Consider the following 14,581-nt stretch of genomic DNA (forward strand, 5'->3'; position numbering starts at 1 on the left):
GATAACTTTGACAAATAGTCAATAGATATACGATCATGGTATTATACTTTAGACCGGGATATTTAAGTAATTTGAAAGTCCTTTAAACAAATGTTCCATAATATATACTTGATAACCAAAGTTCGTTATTGGAAATATCCACTAGGCTTTTGTATTTTTGTGTAAAGAGATATGTTCATCTCGAAATGTCGAAAGACAACATGATAATGTTTTCCTATGAACTCTCTAGCTCTTCTCTCATGGAAGTAAACAAAGAAGAGATCCCACAAGTACAAAATCCTTTTCAATTTGAAGAAGATAAAGAAGAAACTTCTTTAGGAAAGAGAAAGATAGGTAAGTTGTTCTATTACAAAACCCATCAACTCAAGTTTTAGAGTTGTGCTCTGTCTGATAAATTCGACTTTAATAGATCATAATGATTTGATATCGGCAGATACGATTATTAAGACTGAAGATGAAAGGGAAGTAAAAAGAATAGCCTTCTTCTCTCAAGAACCTCTAGAAGAAGAAGAAGAAGAAGAAGAAGACATTGATATGATCGAAGAAGATACAGAGAGAGAGGATCATAGAGATAATAGCGACAAGATCATGGAAGATAATGTTCTTGAAGAAGAGTCTGTCGTTGACTTTTATGGATTCTTTTGAAACTTGTCTTCTCTAAGATAGCCTCTCGTTGACTTTTTCGTTTCTTAAGCTCTTTGCTTGATTGCTTCTTTGTCATGTAATTATATATATAGGAAATGAAAAAATGTTCTCTGTCTCTTTGCATTGGTCCAAAATCAAAACTAGAGACACAAAAATGTAAGTATTGTAAATCATCTTCAAGCATCAACCTCTTCTTGATTTGAGTGAGTAAAACATGTGATGAAGCTTTTTCTGGTTTTCAAGACATGATCGATGATTCGGATTGATCAGGATCTGTTTGAATCTCATGTGCAAGTTGTCTCGTTAAACAATCTGCTCGTTCATCGTGACCTCCTGCAAATGTATAAACTTTGAAAGCAAACTGAAAAGCCCTCCATAGCCTCTTAGCTCTCTCTTCCTTCATCTTGCTTTCTTCACCGTTCTTCGCTTCCTCGTTCGCTTCTCTCCTCTCCTAGAAAACAAAACGAGTCAGTCTTTCACCGCCGAGAATCAATTTGTGTAATTTATGTGTATATATTTTTACCTTTAGTGCTAACTCCATGCAATTTGATGAAACATCAACCATAGTTTCTTTGACTTGAACAAGAACTTCGAAATCAATGTTAATGTTGTATCTCTTAAACATTTTAGCGTCTTCGTCTTTTGTTCGCTCAACCGTTTCAATCTCGCCTTTAAATTTGTTGAAGTAACGCTCTATCTTGTCGAGAAGATCGTTTAATGGAGGCTCAATTTTCCAGTTCTTGAGCTCAACTAGAATCCCATCTAACTTCTTGTACAAGGCACCAGCTGTTCTTATTACTTCTAGTTTCTTCTCAGGGAAACCTTCAAACCTCGCGAGAACCTAAACAATCAAACGACAGATTCATATTTCGAGAGTGAAAATAGCGACTCGATTCAAAAAACACTAGGAGAATTCATACTTGAGTTTCATCAGTTAGTTTCTCAAGAATAGATTCTACTTTGCTATGAAATTCAAGCAACTCTTTCATGTCTTTTGTCTGGAAACTATGTATTGAGGATTTCAGTTCTTCGATCGATTTAGCGTATTTCTGAACATCTTCTTCGATTTGCTGGAAATAACTTGACCTATGACACAAATGAAAGACAGTGTCAAACTCAAGACATATAGGTTTAACTTGTGGCGCAAGTCATCTACCTCTTTGTCATCTCTGCAAGTGCATCAGCCATTCCTGATCTTGCAACTTTAACAGGAGATTTCTCTGCAACACTATTTTGCCCTTTACTTGCTTTTTTTGTTTTCCCTTCTACGCCACGGCCTTCAAGCTTCCCTTTGAGAGCCCAATAGAGATTTGCGATTTGTGCTGATCTTCTTAATTTGCTAGTTGCTTTCTTTAAGGATCTTCCGCTACCCGGTGGTGCTGGAGGTGCCGGCATCGACGGAGCATTGTCTCCATTTGTAGAATGCGTTTTCGAAAATTGACAAAACTCTCCACTTTCAGATGCTTTTGACATAGGAGGCGGCGGTGGAGGAGCTGGAGCTTTGTGTTCCGGTGATGGAGGTGGTGGTGGTGGTTGTGAGCGAAGACTAGATTTTGTGTTGAACGTTGAGACCGTTGGTGACGGCGTTTGCGGTGATGTAAGTGGTGGAGGTGGAGGCACATCTTCTTTTGGAGAAGATTCTGTTGAATCAGTCTCTGAAGTCGTGGTTTCACTATGATCCTCTGTTTCATTCTCATGCTCTGTTTCGAAACCTTCAATATGATGATGCTCTGTTTCAAAATCTTCGATATGATCATTTGCATCAATCTCATGCTCTGTTTCTAAACCTTCAATATGATGATGCTCTGTTTCAAAATCTTCGATATGATCATCTGCATCAATCTCATGCTCAGTTTCGAAACATTCAATACGATGATGCTCTGTTTCAAAACCTTCGCTATGATCCTTTGCTTCAGTCTCATGCTCTGTTCCAGAACTTTCCCTATGATGTTCTGTTTTAATCTCTTGCTCTGTTCCCTCTGTTTCTAAAACAGAGAAATCATTATCTTCTTCTTCTTTTTCTTCTGCTAATATCTCACTCTCTTCATTTTCTTCTTCGATACCAATCTTTGTTTCACTAACACTCTCTGAATCTCTCTGTGACAAGATCTGCATAGCAAACCGCTTCAAATCAACAGGACTTAACCTATCCAAAGCTTGAGCTCTTAAGTTCCATAGACTTGGAGATGTAGAGTTACTAGACATCATCATTGTCCCTGGAAGTACTGATCTCGGTGTTAATGGAGATGGATAAAAAGAGTTGTTACTTTCTGAATAAGAAGCAGATCTTGTAAAGCTTCTTCTTGCTTCTGATGAAACACCTTTTGGTGTTGTAAAACTCTTTCTTCCTTCAGATTCAAGATCCATCATACCAAATCTTTCTCTCGTCGTTTTGATTAGTCCATCAAGAGCTGCTAATACATGCTCCACTGAAACAAACAAACAAACAAAAATAGTCTATTAAGAGTTCTGTTTCACATTCTAGGGTTCAAAAAAGTGTTCAAGTAAACAAACCTAGACGATCTGATTTATTCTTCCCAACTCCACTGTTTTTGTACTTAGATCGATAAATCCAGTCACTATCCATAATCCAAGAATCCCCAATAGCTCTGAGATCTTCGTAGAAGAAAATTAACATCTGTTTTTGGGGCATTTCTGGGGTTCATCAATCAGATTAACAAGACTCATCAAGTAAACAAACTCAAGAGTTTTTCTATTTTATTCTTTTTTGTTGGAGTGTTTGTCAAGTAACTCAAAATCTGTTTAAACTCTTATGTGTACCTTATCCATGTCAGCTCCTTCCATTTCAAAAGATTGATTAATGGTTACAATCTCAGGAGATAGCTTTTGTAGATCCTTCATTGTTTGTGTTATAATCTATAACAACTCGAAAGCAAACAAGACATTAGGGTCTTTAGCTCTTTTAGATCTTTGTGTTATAATTTATCTTTAGCTACTGACCTCGGTGACAGATAGAGAACCATCAAGAGAAGGTAAATCAATCATATCTCTAAAAGCGAATATGTTTTTCCTTAACTCAACCATCAAAATGAAATTTGCTGAGCATTTCGGCGAAGAACCCTCCAAAGTGTTCTTTCTAGGTGTATTCGCTTTCGTCTTTGAGTTCTTTACTGACAAAGGAGACGCGGTCGCGGTGGGAGTAGAAACATGTTTTGTAGAATTGAAACTCTTTGGAGAAGAAGCTTGTGCAACAGAAGAAGAGATCTGTGAAACTGTGCGTCTGATCTCTTTATTTTTCTTTTTTTCGACATTGTTCTTTGATGTTGTTGTGCGTCTAAAATCGTGTTTTCCTTTGATAAGCCTTTTTAGAGCAAGCCCTCTTGCGACCTAAACACAACATCATAAAGAATAATATTTTAACATGTTAATGCAAACATAAATGTAGATGTGAGTCAAAAACACATTAAGTTCTGTAAAAATAAAATTTTTTTTTCAGTTTAACTTTTTGATAAAATAAGTGTGTAAAATACAAACACAAATGCCAAACATATGTCCTTCCGTTCGTTAGTTTGTTTTTTTCATCTTTTAGTATTAGATTTCTTCTTTGGAGTCTTAAAACCCGAGCAGACTATTTAGCGAAGAAAGCTAAAGCTCATAATAGCATTTTCTCCCATGTAAGTATATCGGTTTATGAATGACTCTCCGCTCTCTTTTCGATAACTTAATATAAATGGTGATTAGAGTAAAAAAAAAATACCAAACATATAGAGTAAGCATAATTCTCGTTTGCATATAGCGTTTGTGCTCTTAATTCATTTAGAGAAGAAGACAAAACCATAAAATGTAAAGACACACGTAAATATAAACACAAAGGAACAATGATGTTTAAAAGAACCTGCAATCTTGAGATTTTGCGACAGAAGGTTATCGGCGTGAAGCCGCAAAGCCTCCCGCTTGACATCGCGAGTTTTGAAATCGAAAAATCGATTTCTCAACCAAAATATTATTCAATCAGGAGAATCCATTAGAAAGAGAGTCTGATCTCTTTCTTAATGAATATTTTTTCAGGTGATTCTGTTAAACAAAGGCGTGCCAAGAAAGAAAGATTTGTGTTTTTCTTCAACAATGAATGAAAGAAAATCTCGGAAACAAAATCAGTCCGGAAATTCTAGAAAGATTGAATCCATCTCTATCTCTTTCTCTATCTCTAACTCATATGGTTATTATTAGAAAAGTTTTAAATGATAGAAATCTTTGACTATAATTATCACTGCTCTTAATTCTATTAAAACACTTTGGATTCTCCTGAAGGTTATGCTAAATATTGTAGAAGTAGAGACTATATATTATCGTTAGAGGTTAGCCGTTATTCTTAGGTTTACAAAGAGTTCTTTTTTTCAACGGATGAAAATAGTTAGAGTCCTTAAATTAGGTTTACTAAGTCCAGTTATCAAATCGACTTAACAAGCTGAAGGAATATAAGAAGAGAAATAGGGGAATGGAGGACAATTGGTATAAACCTAAATCAGTTTCTTGAGAAAGAAGCAACCAGTTCAAGTGTGTGGATTGAGTAATAAACCCTAACTAATGCTTTTTATTAACAGGCCAGCTCAGTAATATTGACTCCAAAATATTATGGGTTAATATATATATATAGTTATCAACAAATAAAATTGGGTCATAATATAGATTTTTTTTTATCTTAATATATAATTGTCTTTTTATAGTATATGTAGTAATGGATGTTGTGATCTTAATATTTTGCATAAGTAGAAATTCATCAAAATCTTTAATAACAAAATCATGAAATGTAGAATTATGACTTTAGTACCTTTACCTCTGTTTATAATTTTGGAAAAAGCATGAAATGAAAACACATGTTTACATCTTTTAGATTATCGTGATTAAGAAAGCTCACATGTATATTTTTTTATAATATTGTGATTTAAGAAAGCAATGTTGCATAAATAGAAAAAGAAAGCTCAGCTCTTATTACAAACTTAAAATTTCTTACAAATCATATTAAACATGATCTTATGTCTCGTACAAAATGCAATTGAATCTAGTAAAGCAAATCACACGAGATTTTCTCAAAGTAGATAGTTTCATCTTCAAGATCAAATCCGATGTTGTACATTTGAAATACGGTTGTCCAGATGATGTTAAGATTGATTCCCGGGGTCATCATCACAGCTAAACAGAAATACTCTTCTTCGATTTGTTGGAATAAGCTGGTTAGATCCAAATCTAAAGAGACTCCCTTGTAGAATGTCAATGTTACCGTAGGCAATGAAGCTAGCTCGCGTTGAACTGTTCCATTGTAACACTCTAGTTGGCCATCACTAAAGTTGTTTAGCTTTTCGTCAATGAAGTTGTCGATATGACTTTTGAGCTCACCGTACGATTCCCCAGCCGAGTTTAATATTGTGGTCCATGTGTCGATGATTGTGTTTCCTTTGATGGGTGTCAAGTGATTAGGAATAGTTATTCCATTAACGCTAATCATCTCAAGGTCGACATGATAATGACCATACCTCATATATTAGAATTTATATTTTAATCACATTTTAAGAAATGATAATGATTTTAAACACTAAACAAAATAAACAATATTAACAAAACAGAAAAATTAATTTAAATTATTTTGTTATAATCTAGATTTTAACTCAATGAACTATATATTAATGCTAGTAATTATTTTTTTATAATCAAGATTGCCAATGGCATTAATTCTTATCAAATAAATCTTTAAGTTATTTTTTTATTATCAAATATTGATGGAGATATATTAGATAAGAAAATGCTAGTAATCAAGAATATTAATTAATTGATAAGAAATGATAATGATCTTAAAAACTAAACAAAATAAACAATATTAACAAAAAATAAATAAATTATTTTGTTATAATCTAGATTTTAACTCAATAAACTGTATATTAATGATAGTAATTATTATTTTATAATCTAGATTGGCATTGGCATTAATTCTTATCAAAAAAATCCTTAAGTTATTTTTTTTTATCAAATATTGATGGAGATATATTAGATAAGAAAATGTTAGTAATCAAGAATATTAATTATAAGAAAAATGATAATGATCTTAAACACTAAACAAAATAAATAATATTAACAAAAAAAAATTAAAATTATTTTGGTATAATCTAGATTTTAACTCATTGAACTGTATATTAATGCTAGTAATTAATTTGTTATAATCTAGATTGCCATTGGCATTAATTCTTATCAAATAAATCTTTAAGTTAGTTTTTTTTAATCAAATATTGATGGAGATATATTAGATAAGAAAATGTTAGTAATCAGGAATATTAATTAATTGATAAGAATTAATGCCAACGACATTTATTGTAAATAAGTTCTAACTTGAAAATTTATTTGATAAAAGTGTTCCAAAAATGTATATGTGGATATGTTCATTAAAAATTTATAGATATTTTTTTATAAGAATTATTATTTGTATATAAATAATATATTTTTAATACATAATTTTTATCTAGGATAATTCATGATTTATGTTCTCATATTTGTTAGTTTAATATTAAAATTCAGTATTTGTTTTTATGGTTTGGATTTTTTAGAGGTAATAAAGATCAAAAACATGTATTATTTTTTATATTTTGTTATTTTATTTTTAACTTGTATTATTTAGAGATTGACCCGCGTTATACCGGAGGTTGATTTGTTTTGTTAGAAAATTAGATATTTTTATTTTGATTAATATTATTTGTATATATATAACATATTCAAGAGATACATCAAACGCCTATATTTTTATTAAATAAAAAATAGTATTTTGATTTTAGGATGATCTATAGATACATGCTATTGTTTTTTTATGTATTATACTATGATACACCTCTTTATGATTTTTATAACTAATTGTTTTTTTGAAAATTTTAGTTTTTGTTTTAGTGTTTAAAATTGTATAATTGTATTTTGATTGTTAATTTTAGGATTTCATCCATGGTATATCATCCCATATTAATATCGATCCAAACTCATCCCACCATATAACCTCGTCCTGTGAAATTAAATATTATTTTATCATTTTCTTATGAAGTTCGAATATTTATAATATTGGAAACTTCAAAAAAGTTTTAATATGGACCAAACTTCATAATTGTATATTGATTGTTACATATATGATTTCACCCGTAATCAGTATTAATATCTTTTTAATATTTATAATATTTAAACTTTTTATAAAGTTCATAAAATTTTAAAATCATTAATATTTAAATTTATTTTATAGAGTTTAACTTTTTAAAAAGTGTTAAAAATTGTAATATTTAAATTTTAATAAAGTTTAAATAAATATAATATTTTAAAACTTTTAAACTTGTAGTTATTTAAAATAAAGAACCGGAGTAAACCGAACAACACTTTTAATTTTGGATGTTTGATATATCAAGGTTCTTTCTCATTTGTATTCAGAAACACTTTGGTCTTTTTTATAGTATGACTTTTAACGATTTCCCAATTTTTTAAGCAATGTGGGATCTTTAAAACTTATTTGTTTTCATCGATGGAGTATTATATGTCTGTTTTAAAAAATTTGAATTTCATCAGATGCAAAAAAATCTAATATTTTATTAAATATATGTATTTTATATATAAAGTAAAAAAACTATATATAAAAACAAAAAATTATATATTTATAATGTTGATATATAGATTTAGGAAATTAGCTTTAATCGAATATAGTTCAATAAAGAAAGATTCAATTAAGGATAAAAATTTAGGAAAGAGTTAATTCAACTAATTAATACAATTCAACTAATTGTAAGTTTTTAGTTATAAAGTATTTGATTGAAATTAAATTTGTAAGGACTAATATTGAAAATAGTACATAGGTGAAGGATTTTTGGGCAAAAAACCTACGAAAAATATAAATAAGTTCTACTAGGGTTAATTATTTCGAGAATTATACAGCCAGTTGATTCTTGCTTAGAAATTTTGAGCATAACTCAAAACGAGTTTCATGAATTCGTACTAAATAATTGAGTATATCAGTGAACAACGAATACTATTCTTTTGACCTTCCACATGAAAATTATAGTCAAAATTCAAATTGTAATGTATTAATGTAAATTATTTTCACTCGACCTTGGATTTGACTGGTCAACGTCAAATGACTCATATTCATGCACTTTGATTTATGGCTTCTGTCAATGTAATGACTCATGATGATGCGTGTGTGACCGATTGAGATCTTTAGGTGATGGAAATCCAATCTACGCTCTAGTGGTAAGAAGAGCCCTCGAAACTTCATGAGAATATATTAAAAATGAAATTAGCTATATTGATACAATTCTTTCACGCTATACATAAAATACACTTTCTGACTGCCAATTATGATACAGTCAAATAGAACACATATCCTAATTGATGAGCCAAAAAACTTATGTATGCATAATTACATGCATGCATGATACATTAATGGGTTTCATTAGTAACACAAAACTATATAAAGTTTTTAGCTGTTAGCTGAATCTGTAAGTTTTTTCGAAATAGTGCATAATTGTAAGAAAAAACTGTACAAAAAAACTGTACATAAGAACTGAAAGTAAAATTTTAAATAATTTTTTTGATAAATTTTTTTGATTAATAACTGTTAAAATTATACAAAATATATTGTTTTGATAATAGGTTACCATGCAAAGCAATTGAATTTAAATTAGAAGAGTTTGTTATTTTAGTTGAAGATCGATATCATTGATAATATTTATAAATTTTGACTTTCGTTTACGATCGATATCAGATTGCTTAAAAATGTTAGATTATTGACTTTCGTTTAAGTATTATATTGATAGGTTTCTTCAGTTCGTTTCAACAAAATAAGTTACAAAAGTTTATACAAATATTAAAATATATTTGAACTAAATTTGATTTTAATATGAATTTCAGTTCTAGCTATGTTCGATTTGGTTGACTGGTGTACAAAAAAAGATATGTTGGATTGTGTAGACATATTTTTTGGTTCGATCGGTTTTAGAGTGTATATATTAATTGTTTCAAATTCGGTATGATTTATATAATTCTGTATATATGTGTAAACCAATGTATCCGCTAATTATACATGTGTATACATTTAGTATCATGATTCATGTATCGATATACATTATTACACAGTCGACATTACTGCCATGCCCATGCAACGTCAGGAATGTAAATAATGTATATTTACTTGACTTCATAGGCATGTCTATTATATACACACACTAGAATAGTAGCTAGCTAGATACATCTAAGCGTGGTGAAATTTTCATTGGCCCTTTTGTCTTTTAAATATTCCGAAAATAAGTTTCTCAAAGGCCATAATATTGACCAAGCTGGTCTATTTTAAAATTAGTTAAACAATGAATAGCAAGTATCATTTAGGTCGCCATCTAAACTTACGTTGCTCATATAATCAACATTAAACATATCAAACAGTTGTAAAATGCAACAAGATATTTATAAGTTACTCTCATTTAATATTCAAAAGTACATGTAGTATTATTATATGCATACAGTCTTCGATGAACTTCCATGAGTTCTTGGAAATTCTATCCACGGTCGGGATTTTTAATAGTTGGGGACCAAATTTGAAACGATATCTACATATACATTTTTGCAACTATTTTGTGAAATAAATCTTGTAGTTGAGATTTATTTACAATGGCTGCCACTAGATTTTCATTGCTTTTCTCCATAACTATAACAATTCGATTATAACCATCAAACTGCAGAAATATTTGATAGCATTTAATTACTACAAAATTACAAAATATTTAGACAATAATTCATAAACATATCATAAATAAGATCAATATTAATAAAACTAATGTTTTTTTACGGGACAGGTTGGCGGGACGGGTTTGGCAGAACGTTACTTAATAACAATTGTAAACTATAAAATAAAAGTATTTTATAGATAGATATAATTTGTAAACTTTTATGTATATTAACTTTAAAAAATAAATTGTTCCCGCGGTGTACCGCGGATTAAAATCTAATAATCCTTAAAAGGACAAAGGATTTCAAAATAATAATTCTTATTCATCTCTTAAAAAATACTTCTCATCCCTATCTAGCTCGTTATACTTCAATCAAGAATCATAAACTAATATAAAATATCTTGACCTTGTCAAATAATCAATAATGTCGACATGCATGTGTTACATATATAATTTCCATACCTAAATCCAATTTCCTTGCATTAGTTTATATTCCAATTATAGGGACTAGTTTTCGTTGTAGGCATAGCAAAGATAGTTTTAACAGTGCTGCAAAAAAATGGTAATCCTTTGATAACTTTAGTCAGTGGTATTTTAAAATTTTGAATAATGGTCTAGAATAAATTTATTAAAACAAACCAACTTTTTATTCATTGTAGAATATCAAAACAAAAAATTTGTTTACGACAAAACAATTTCATTGAATACACACCTTTGGAATATCAAAATTTTGCACATTAATTGGAGACTCATCAACCGTGGGAGCTGCCGTAGAAGTATTTCTCTACTCCATACAGAAGTCAAAGCTCTACTTTGGGCGATGAAGTGTATGATTGGCACCGACAACAAAAAAGTAGTATTTTTTACAGACTGTTCAGACCTGGTGAAGATGGTGTATTCTCTAACCGAATGACCAGTGTTTTTAACTTATTTGGAGAAATTCCAGACCGATAAGGAAGAATTCACAAGATTTTTCTTATTTTTAATTTCTCGTACTGCAAATGTTAAAGCGGACAAATTGACACGAAAAATTCATACCAAATCGCTTCATATCACTTTTTGTAAATAATTTTTCTAAGAATTAGCTCTTTTGAACTCTAAAAAAAATCTCATGACAAAAAGAAAAGAGCAAATATCAAAATTTTATTAAATGTTTTTGGGTCAAGTAAATATATACAACAAAAGAAAACCCGAAGTTTTCAAGTCTCTAGCTATGGGTGAAAAAACAAATTAACGAAACAATATATATATATATATATATATATATATCAATTAAATAAATTTCAGTTTTTCACTCATGACCTTTGGGTTTATATATATGCAAACCATGCAAAGACTTTAAACTGGGACAAATATGGCTATATATATGTAAGGGCAAAAAAACACAAAAGAGAGACGACAATTTAGAGAAAACAAATTAATGTTAACCTCAAGGACATGGATCATCTCTTCAGGCTTAGTCGGAGCCATATCACTGATGCTTCGATCGGTTTTTAACTTCTCCTTCACCGGAGCTCGCTTCCTTCTCCCTACTAATTTACACCCTATTTTCATCATCAACGGCATCATCTTTGCCCTCGCAGCCTCTACTTCACTCTTCGGAAACGGACCAGACTCTCCGGCCACAAACCATCACCATGATGATGATACGTATGATTACGAACAGGACCATCATCACGACCATGATCGTGACCGTTCTTCTAATAACTCATCCACTTCTTCGTTTGATCAAAACAATAATAAGGTTCACGAGAAAGAAAATTTTCCAGTGAGATCAGAGAGTGGAGGATCTTATGGGGTTTCTTCTCCGGAGGTTCGTTTTTTTCCAACGGCGCCGGAGAAGCCCGTCGGTCTCCGACGTCCACCTACTGTTCCTGTAAAGACTTTTCCACAAGGTATCTATCTATTACGTGCCGTCTCAAAATCTTTGTAGAGTCCTCAGCAAAATCCTTTATTAAAATTATATTGATATTTTAATTTATATGTATATCCACAATTTTCTTATAGAGAATTATTTTTGAATCGTATTTTTGTTCCAAAGTTTCAGTTTTTGTTTTTTTTAATTTTTTTGGTCAAACTTTAAAGATATAACCCAAACTTGTATTGAAAGTGGAATTTTAAGAGATTTGTATAGAATTTATAAATCCTATGTTATTTAAACATAAATTTTAAAAAGTTTCATAAAATTCAGTGTTATTGAACTAATAATTTCAAAATCCACCTGAAAATCCACTGTTATTGAAAACAATTTGTGGATTTGAATTTAATGATTTTGGAGGATTTGAGAGGATTTTCTTAGTTAAAAATACAGAAATCCAAATCTCATAGTTTTGGGTGAGATTTGAATGGATTTTACAAAAATCATATGAACTTCTCCTAGACTAAAATCATCAAAATCATTTAAAAACTCAAGAAAACTCAAATCACTTTAAATTCTAATTTGAATACACCCTCCTTTATTTGTTAAAGATTTAGAAAAACATAAACCAAACTGAAAATCTTGTAGGAAAACAAAATAACAATAAGAAGATTATAAAAAATTCTATAAATAATACTTCCTCTGTTCTGTAATACTTGATAATCTAGAAAACCATATATATGAAGAAAACATATTAAAAGCTGATTCTAAATGTATTTTTTTTTGTGATTTACATTTTTTTATAATTCTACATCAATTATATGTTATATTTAATTATATATAAAATATTATATAAAAAAAATCAATATTTTAGAAACAATATTTTTTCTAGAAAATCAAATAATAAGGAACAGATAGATTCCAGTATCATTTTGTCCAACGAAAAGTATGAGACTTAGAGAAATAAAAAGGATAAGTTGAGTTGTGTGATTTTCGTTATGAACAATGAATATTACGTTTAATTACTTTGATTTAGTTCCAGTAAAAACTCCAACTTCGTATATATATAACTATATCATCAGACAATACATCGGGGGACGAGAGCGAGACCATGGAGGAGATGTGGGAGAGAGTCAAAGCCGAAAAGCAACCAAAGAAACCTAACTCGTTGCAAGACCACGTCATATCCAGGGGAGACACAAAAATGTCAACATCTTCATGGCCGTTGCCGTCACGTTCACCGTCACGAGCGAGGAGGCCTACTCCTTCGTTGTCTTCGCTATCACCGTCATCGTCGCGAGCAAGGAGGCCTCCTTCATCTCCCGCGCGGCCGGGAAAGAAGTTGATGGAGAGGATTCCGTCGTGGGTGAAGTTGAAAAAAGAGTTATCAATGGGAAGAGAGGAGCTCAATTCACGAGTGGAAGCCTTCATTACAAAATTCAAGGATGAGATGAAGTTGCAAAGGTTGGAGTCTGTAAGACGTTACAAGTCTTTCCGTGGTCACAACGATGAAAAGTAAGAAAGTTGATATAATTATGTAACGGAGACTTGTCTTCATTTTGTATCATATATGGTTAGATGTGTATGTCTTTAGATTTAATTATGTAAATCTTGTGACCAAATCTGCATATTACTACATTCATCTTGATTTTACATTTTTTACTTGATCCCATTATCCAAAGTGAGTATGTATCTCAATCTATAATCATATTGGAAGTTCAAGATTGATTTGAATTAGTTCCAATCCACGTGTGTTCACAATGATATTGGGCCTAAGGTTAATGGCGACCTGATCACCTTCCAAATTAATGCTTCATTAACCAAACACATACACTAAAATGAACTAAATAATGAGTTTGAGCATAAAAGAACTATTATGTTGATAACATTTAACATATAACTTCTATATTGATGACTAAAAAGAGAAGGAAATAAAAACATCTAACTTTTTAAGTCAAAACTCAGTGGAAATTTGTAAGTTATATGCCTTTGGTTTCAATTTTGCTATGACATGTAAAATAATGCAACAACAACCCAACCCGACCCGTAAAATAACCGCAATGATAATCCCAAATAGGCAAATCTATTGCTATGTTGACACGTAAATTAGCAACGACTTACCGTTTTTTTGGAATGACCAAATTCATACCTATGTTATTTTGTTGGAAAGTTTAGAATTAATTTAATTAACAACAAATTCTTTTCAATGAATTAATTATTAGGGTTCACAACTAAAGCAAGCCCAAGCCCAATGTAATGTCCATGTAACTAGGGTTTTAGCAAATTAGAAAATTCATATATATAGTTATTTAATGAGAATTATGATTGTAACTTTGAGAGTTGGAAACAACTCTCCTCCTTCATCTTATAAAATATCAAT

General features: G+C 30.6%; 4 protein-coding genes across 6 annotated transcripts; 2 read left to right on the forward strand and 2 right to left on the reverse strand.

Annotated features, from left to right (window-relative positions):
• The first annotated feature begins 95 nt into the window (after positions 1-95).
• On the forward strand, positions 96-923 carry AT4G04972 (uncharacterized protein). Its single transcript, NM_001203748.2, has 2 exons — positions 96-333; positions 434-923. Exons 1-2 carry the CDS (start codon positions 186-188, stop codon positions 643-645), a joined length of 360 nt encoding a protein of 119 aa, NP_001190677.1. The 5' UTR covers positions 96-185; the 3' UTR covers positions 646-923.
• On the reverse strand, positions 366-4,804 carry AT4G04980 (uncharacterized protein; the record flags this gene model as incomplete). 3 transcript variants are annotated; one of them, NM_116737.4, is made up of 8 exons in its annotated part: positions 366-1,096; positions 1,169-1,486; positions 1,566-1,731; positions 1,802-3,074; positions 3,160-3,283; positions 3,427-3,522; positions 3,607-3,993; positions 4,502-4,804. In NM_116737.4, 8 exons carry the CDS (start codon positions 4,565-4,567, stop codon positions 884-886), a joined length of 2,643 nt encoding a protein of 880 aa, NP_567279.3. The 3 variants fall into 3 exon arrangements, with proteins under 3 accessions (NP_567279.3, NP_001328849.1, NP_001328850.1); NM_001340523.1 differs by having other exon boundaries at positions 622-1,096; positions 1,169-1,731; positions 4,502-4,673; NM_001340524.1 differs by lacking the exons at positions 3,607-3,993; positions 4,502-4,804 and having other exon boundaries at positions 884-1,096; positions 3,427-3,507.
• An 864-nt stretch (positions 4,805-5,668) lies between these two features.
• Positions 5,669-6,145, reverse strand: AT4G04985 (Eukaryotic aspartyl protease family protein; the record flags this gene model as incomplete). Its single annotated transcript, NM_148233.1, has 1 exon — positions 5,669-6,145. The coding sequence occupies one exon, from the start codon at positions 6,143-6,145 to the stop codon at positions 5,669-5,671; it is 477 nt and encodes a 158-aa protein (NP_680599.1).
• A 5,525-nt stretch (positions 6,146-11,670) lies between these two features.
• Positions 11,671-13,932, forward strand: AT4G04990 (serine/arginine repetitive matrix-like protein (DUF761)). Its single transcript, NM_116738.2, has 2 exons — positions 11,671-12,238; positions 13,284-13,932. Exons 1-2 carry the CDS (start codon positions 11,764-11,766, stop codon positions 13,718-13,720), a joined length of 912 nt encoding a protein of 303 aa, NP_567280.1. The 5' UTR covers positions 11,671-11,763; the 3' UTR covers positions 13,721-13,932.
• Positions 13,933-14,581: the final 649 nt, after the last annotated feature.

This window comes from Arabidopsis thaliana, chromosome 4 (assembly GCF_000001735.4).
Source record: "Arabidopsis thaliana chromosome 4, partial sequence".
NCBI classification, from domain to species: Eukaryota; Viridiplantae; Streptophyta; class Magnoliopsida; order Brassicales; family Brassicaceae; genus Arabidopsis; species Arabidopsis thaliana.